The 7,336-nt window shown below is 38.1% G+C and overlaps 1 protein-coding gene across 1 annotated transcript; it reads left to right on the top strand.

The window, feature by feature from the left end:
• The first annotated feature begins 694 nt into the window (after positions 1-694).
• On the top strand, positions 695-7,336 carry LOC134822027 (DNA-directed RNA polymerase II subunit RPB1-like). Its single transcript, XM_063832861.1, has 12 exons — positions 695-812; positions 2,034-2,139; positions 2,448-2,531; positions 2,661-2,755; positions 2,958-3,041; positions 3,260-3,462; positions 4,409-4,680; positions 4,863-5,005; positions 5,261-5,348; positions 5,610-5,699; positions 6,302-6,384; positions 6,626-7,336. The coding sequence occupies exons 1-12, from the start codon at positions 787-789 to the stop codon at positions 6,696-6,698; spliced, it is 1,347 nt and encodes a 448-aa protein (XP_063688931.1). The 5' UTR covers positions 695-786; the 3' UTR covers positions 6,699-7,336.

The following is a 7,336-nucleotide window of genomic DNA, read 5'->3' as shown; positions in this document are numbered from 1 at the left end:
ATACTAGGACAAATATAATCACTCCTCAGTCACATTCTAGAGTTCAGAAAAAGAGTAAAACACTTATTGAAAAATCACCAAAAATTTGCACAATTTTTTGGACATTTTTGGGCGGTAATGAGCGCGAATGATTATGTCCGTGAAAAATTTGGTCCGTGAAAAACTTGTCCCTGACAATTATGTCCGATAAGGTATATGCTTTCCCATGGACTCATTTTAAGAACTATAATTTTGCGCTCCAGAATCTTCCATCCGCAGTTATACCAACTACATCACTCGGTCAGCGAAAAGCGCCCACGTGCATATACTCAAGTACTCAAGTAGCTACTTGGAACAACCCTTATCTTATAATTATCTTCCTTTATATTGCGAGGAACCTTGCCCTAAACACTAAACCAACGCCCCTCAGGCGTCTCCGTTCCTGCCACAGATGGGCCAACCAGAATAGAGTATCCAAGTCACATGTCGCTGTGAACCAATCAGCGCGCACCAGCGCCATGGCAACCAACGAAATTGTCGTGTGTCGCTGTCACGTGATTTGGCTCGGCCTATCAGAGAAGCGCGTGTGAGACAAGTGGCGTGATAAAGGAGAGAGATACTAAGTACGTACTCACAAGGCAACCAACCAGGAGCCAGGAAAATGTCACGTGACTATGCTTGATCCTGAGTAAGATGGTCCGCACGAGCAGAGTTCATTTAACTTTTATTCCGTTCAAATTGGTTTCAAAATATAATTAATTCAACTCCACCAAGTGTGCTAAGTTAACCCAAGTTAGAAATTGTGTGATGTCTCCTGAAGCTGCTCCCCACAGGTTACTTTCACATTATTTCCTATCTTTAATAGAACTAAGTTAAGTATTAGCTTCCTGTAATTGGCTGGTTGCACTTGTGTAACATTGTGGCTGTTGGAATACACCGAAGTAAAATAAGTGTCTAGATTAAAAAAAAAATTTAAATGCTTACAACTATTATAAACGTCCTCTACAAATTTATCAGTTTTTACCGGCTTTTTTACCATAAATAAAGTTCACATTGATTTAGTCAGCATTCAAATAAGCGTTAAAGTGAAGAATTAAGTATGAAATGATACATTCAAAGAAATCATGTGATACAGAGCACAGTACCCTGGAAACGGAAATTGTCCATTGCTAAACCAGTCTAAACTCCAGTGGCGTAACGTTGCCTGTTGGCGCCCCCTGCCGAAAAAAGCGCCCCCTGTTGGCGCCCCCTCCCCTTTTGGTGCCCCTCCCTAAAATTGAACAAATTAGGTGATTTTAAAGAATACGCCGGTAAAATCTCTAAAAAAGTGTGTATCTAGAGCAAAACGCGCAGTTTTGCTAGTACTTTAGTTAAGTTTTCGAAATTGTCCCACATTCAAACGACGATTTGGCGCCCCCCTAAGACGGCGCCCCCTGCACAGCGGGGTCAGCAGGGCCTTTCGTTACGCCACTGCTAAACTCTACATTTTCATTTCTATTTCCATCCCAAAACAAATATCAAGTTCTGCACTCGGAATATCCTAGCAATGTAAGTGCTCAGTGTAGCGTTCAGGGCGTGTTCTGTGAATGGTACAGATTCTGAGAAATCTGTTATCTTTTATTTTGAAAGTTATTATTTTCAAAGTAAAGGGAATGATAAAATTTTGGTAAATATCGCCTGATCTTCGCAAGGATGTTGTGCTTATCTTTTTAATTTACATCAAGGCTCTATTAAAACACTAATAAGCTAATAGTTTGCACTTACAGATAATAAAACATTTTCTTGACTGTCATGCTGCAACATTATTGTGGAGCGTATAATCTATTTCAATAGTTTCCTACTCTCGTATTTCTAGTTTGTTAAACTTGAGGTTAATTTATTCGCCATTCTTACTTATAAAAACTAGCACGACATATAAAATGATAATCGAACTAAAAGTGTAAGTGCTTGAAAATCTGTTCAATGAACCACTGCTATCAGTTCCATCTCTTCAACTCCTAAATTTCTTCCCGAACTGTAATTTTATAGACTGCGTAACGATTTGATAATTTCAGTCCGAGATCTGACCCGGGTATGGTTCACAGTAGATACCCCAGTACCTCGGAGTACCCTCTAGGAGCTGACGAGAGATTCGCTTACAAAAACCGCCGCAAGGACCAGGTTTGCAACAACATAATTTTTATTTATGTAATAATAAAATAATAATAATGATTTAAATAATTTAATAAATAAATTTAATAAACAATTTATTTATAATGTGAGTCATCGGGAGATTTATATTCTCCTTGTAGATTTCTAAATATAACTAATGAGTGTTTCGTTGGCACTATGATGGTCAGTGGTGCCAATTGAGTCTTACCCATCTTACTCTTCAATAGCAAATTATAGATTTTATAATCTGAAGATCATATAACTGTAAAAGTGTAAAACGCTATTTTGCTTTTGATGATAAATCTTAGAACTTTCAGCGTAAGAAGCCAGCTTTCCCTAAAAGTGGAGGACCATCTATTTTAGTTTACGTTAAGGACGACCCCCGCAAGAACTCCAACAAGGTTTGTAATTTTAAATCTGTTTAAATCCGACAGAAATAATTCAAATTGCTCATCTCAAGAATTGACGATATCTTCTTAACAGAAAATCATATATCAATATGTAACTATGTCAACTAATCTCAATTTCAGAATATGTACCAGCACTACGGTCTTCTACCCCACCTACCTTTTCTACCTCCAGTTCCGTCCAATCAGGGATTTGATCCTCTCCGAATGCCTTACATGTGAGTATTAGAAGTATGCATTGTAATTATTGTTATCAAACCCGAATGGAACCCGTACGACTTGAGCTATAAGTATAAGTATAAGGCGCTCAACTCATATCTTGCTACATTGAGATTTGGGAGCCACATTTTAATTTGTATTATAGGAATATCACTCTAGCCCCTTACAGTAACATAATTTTAACTTGTTGTCCTTCAACAGAAATCCCAGTCTGATGATGTTCCCGCCTCTACCTCCTCTACCCCCACATCTCCTACAGAACCCCTTCCCTCAACAGAGGCAACGGTGAGAGCAAACATTTTCTTATACACTATATCAGACTTGAAGTGTGAAACTTTGGGAGGCAAACTCCTAGCCCTTGGAGTTGAAATTGATCAATATTTTTAACGATTGTTGTGTTTGCCCTAGCTTTAGGAATGTCTTTTTGAGTTGTCTCTTGAATTAATATATCAACGGATATATTAATTCAAGGAGCAACTTATCAATCCTAAATCTGTTCTCAGAACCTACTCGAGTCCAACCCTACCAAATTACAGCAGCACCCAAGCCAACTATACTACCCAGCAAATGCCAAACTTTACACCCACTCCAACCTTTACTTTTGCTTCCAACTACACTACCACCCCTAACTCTGTTCCACAAACTACAAGTGCTTCAGTCTACCCTCCGGGAACTAACCCTGCTTTTGAGATGCCAGCTCCCACAGGTAATAGTCATTTATGTGTTTTGTTTATTTCCTTGGTTTACGTGAGCGGCAGCACTGAATTATAGAATACTAGAATCTCATTAAACTATATAAAAAATAAGTATAAAGAATAAGGAAAAGGAACGGGAATGAAGCCAATACCAGAAGTGAAACCCCACCAAAGAATAATTGATCCTTAGGTAGACCTGGTGAAATAAAGTAACTGAACTGTAAGTTTAAGAAAAGACGGAAGGAATAAAGGAGAGAGGAAATAATGTTATGTGAACATCATCAGCAGATGACTTGGCACACCGGTTTCGGGGGTTTAATACCTGTACCGGTTTAATGTGCCAAGACCCCCTAGCAATCACTCGTCAGTGATCACCTGTTCACGTTAAATGTGATGTCAAGGATGTCGCTGACATCAAGCATACTGTATTTGTACAGAATACTAGGTCGGTCTTTCAGAAGCTTTCTGAATTTACTCTTCAGGAGTCTGTCATTATAACATCTTGAAAGAAGTGTCCTATAAATGGTGTTGGTAGAACACAGAAAAGAATCAAGGTCAGAGATAATGGAAGAGTAACGAAGGACCTGACCGTAAAAAACATTATAACCAACAGAAGAGGAAATATTACTGTTAGGAAAGGTGTACATGACCACAGGAAAGTTGAAGTCATCAAGTTTGTTGTAAAGCTTGGTGGCGACGTGTCCGGAGTTATTCATCGAGATGTTGATGTCGAGATAGTTTACGGACTTATTGTCGTCACCACTCCTCTCCATAAGCAGGTCAGGTGGATAAATGGACCTGATTAGGTTAGAGAAATGCAAATAGTTCAAAGCACATCATCTGCCACCATTCATGCATGAAGGTATTTGGCATAAAATCATGTCTTCTCTTCGTCGATGATTTCAGCAGCGATAAAGAACATAACTGATTAACAAAACAATAAACCGCTTTAACCAGGTACCAAAACTGACACAAATCAGTTCAACCCGTTCCCGACAACGCTCCCTTGCACCATGGCTTACCACTTACCCACCCCTTACTACACTCTCCCTACTGGACCGGTTACCGGTCAGAGGACGCCTCAGCAGAATCCTCTTCCACAGAACCCTCTTCCACAGAACCCTCTTCCAGGACAACTGGACCAGAATCCGTATGTTGCTCAAAGCAGGATGACAAACTCTACCTCTGGCTCTAAGACTAAATTCAGCCCACAATACTCTCCAGCACAGGTATTTTTATATTGAAATTATCTTAAATAATTATAGTCGCCGTATGATACTTTATTCCAAAATCAGATAATTTGTAATTAATGTAAGTTAACTATTAGTTTAACTGGTGCATTTTACCTTTCCCTATTTCGTGAAATTAAGTAATAACTGATAAAGATCACTCCTAAGAACAAACCCCTCAGATCCCGGTAAAGACAGGTCAGGTGGATTCCAGTACTCAATCCAGCCCCCTCTCTGCCGAACAGTTCCAGGACTCTAGTCCTGTTACCAACCAGCCACCTTCCTATCCCAATGCTTACTCTGCAAAGTGCAACTGTGAGCAGTGGTAAGTGAATATTTGTGTTTTTTATCTTTTACCTATCAACCTTGAAGTTGAATTTGTAAGTGTAGAACGAGAAATGTAGCGTCCGTTCACAAACAGGCCGCAGTCCATTGTTAAGTTTGATGTCGAAGTCTTGCTAGACCATCCGCTCAATTAGAAACATTTTTTGCCGAATTGTCTCTACAAATCCCAAAGATTCACTTCACGTGGTTAAAGTTTTATTAAGCTCAGCACCAAATTAACAGCCTACCTCCACAGTCAAAGTTCTCCAACGGGAAGTGACTCCAGCATTTCTACAAACGACAGTGGGTACATAGAGGGCGGGAAAAGTTTCTCTGCTTTTAAGGTAAAGGTCCCTGAAATCCTTTTCATAACATTAATTGTACTTCGTTTTCATGATCATAGTTATGCTGTGGGAATGAAAATTAGACCCAACTATAAAGAATTAAGCCAGACTCTACGTAATGCGTTAGGTAAAAGATTATGTGATGTAGTCTCTGTAGCGAATAATTAGATATGGAACGTAATAATCCCAAATTATATTAATAATTAATCGGGGCACTTCACAGACGATTCCATCGTTTCGCTGACAAATTTCTCCTTTCAGGACGACAGCGGAGAGAGACCACTGCTATTCTGTGATCAAAACAACCCCACATTCTCCCTGGACCCGGCTTCTCTATCTCACTACATGGGGGTGAGTAACTAGCACGTGCACTATTTGGGGGTGAGTAACTAGCACGTGCACTATTTGGGGGTGAGTAACTAGCACGTGCACTATTTGGGGGTGAGTAACTAGCACGTGCACTATTTGGGGGTGAGTAACTAGCACGTGCACTATTTGGGGGTGAGTAACTAGCACGTGCACTATTTGGTTATTTGACTTTGAATACCTGTGAGTGTGACTTGAAACCCGCTACCGATATACTGATATTGGACAAATCTAACAAATCTGAGCCTTTTGGAAACGAAACAGTTTACAAGGTTAGGTCAAAATATCCTAGTTTTCCGAACTCCGTAACTCCTAAATGTAACTCCGTAATGATTGAAGTTGAACCCTACAAAATACAAATAGTTTTCCGAACTTTAACTGTAACTCCGTAATGATTGAAGTTGAACCCTACAAAATACAAATAGTTTTCCGAACTCCGTAACTCTTAACCGTAACTCCATAATGATTGAAGTTGAACCCTATAAAGAAGCTGCTTAGCTATATTATATATCCAGCATGTTTCATGTTTTGGTTTGTCTTCGAGTGTCTAATTTATCACCAATTAATTAAATATCCTTGTCTTGCAGATGGCACGTCGAGAGAACATTGACCGGAACGAGCACTTGTTCCTGGACGAAAAGAGACAGATCCGCAAGAAGATCCCTTGCAGGTACGTCACTATGTCAACCGTAGTTTCTATAACAACCGTCATTTCTATAACAACAGTAGTTTTTATTATATGACAACTTTTATTATATGAAAACTTTAGTTGTTGTACTGCATTAGTGATTTTTTGGCACCAATAAATCGATAGGATCTGTTATTTTGGAAACTTCTCGTATATGTAGCTTTCGCTGATAATCCTCAGGTTGACAGTTGAGTTATTTTTATTAAAATATAACCACCTACAGGAACCTAAGTCAGACAGGAGTGTGTCAGTTCGGTGAAACGTGCTGGTTCAACCACCAGCTCTACAATAACTAAGAGGAAGAAACTTTATTCAGAAGAGAGACTTTGTCGGTGATATTGGTAATTTTATGATATCGTTTGTAGTATTACATACTTATATTTATTATTTATTATTTATAGGGTTTGTGCTGTTTAAATAAGGAATAAAATATTTTTTAGTTCCAAAATGGCTTGTAAGACTTTGACTTTAAAATGTGTATTTTATGTGAATTTTGAACTTGTATCCTAAATTTTCCGTGCTTTTCGAAATTCAAAACTGCTTAAATTTCTAGAGTGTCTAATATTATTATTGCCAACAATTTAACTGACTTATATTTGAATATTTAGGTTTCTATTGAAATTTATCTTGTGATCTTGGGTGAGGTCTAAGTGGCCATTTATTATTTATTCTATTTTAATATTCAGATTTCAAAAGATAACTTATTAAATTTGATTATTTATTTGAATATTTAACTTTTCAATTTATAACTTATTCAAGCAAGCTATTTGTTGATGGGTTAAATTTAACATTGATTTGTAAATCAACTAGCTATTCTTTATGTAGGAGTGTTTGAAAAATTCCGGCCGGATTTCCTATCGTATGTTTTGACTTTAAATTGAATCATTGACTCCATTTATTTACTGATGGTAATATTTTACAGTTGAGTTTCCAT

The sequence above is a fragment of the Bolinopsis microptera genome, chromosome 10 (genome assembly GCF_026151205.1).
Source record: "Bolinopsis microptera isolate Bmic1 chromosome 10, MBARI_Bmic_1.0, whole genome shotgun sequence".
Classification (NCBI taxonomy): domain Eukaryota; kingdom Metazoa; phylum Ctenophora; class Tentaculata; order Lobata; family Bolinopsidae; genus Bolinopsis; species Bolinopsis microptera.
The sequence above is the reverse complement of the archived record's forward strand: the minus strand, read 5'-3'. Positions and strand labels throughout refer to the sequence as shown.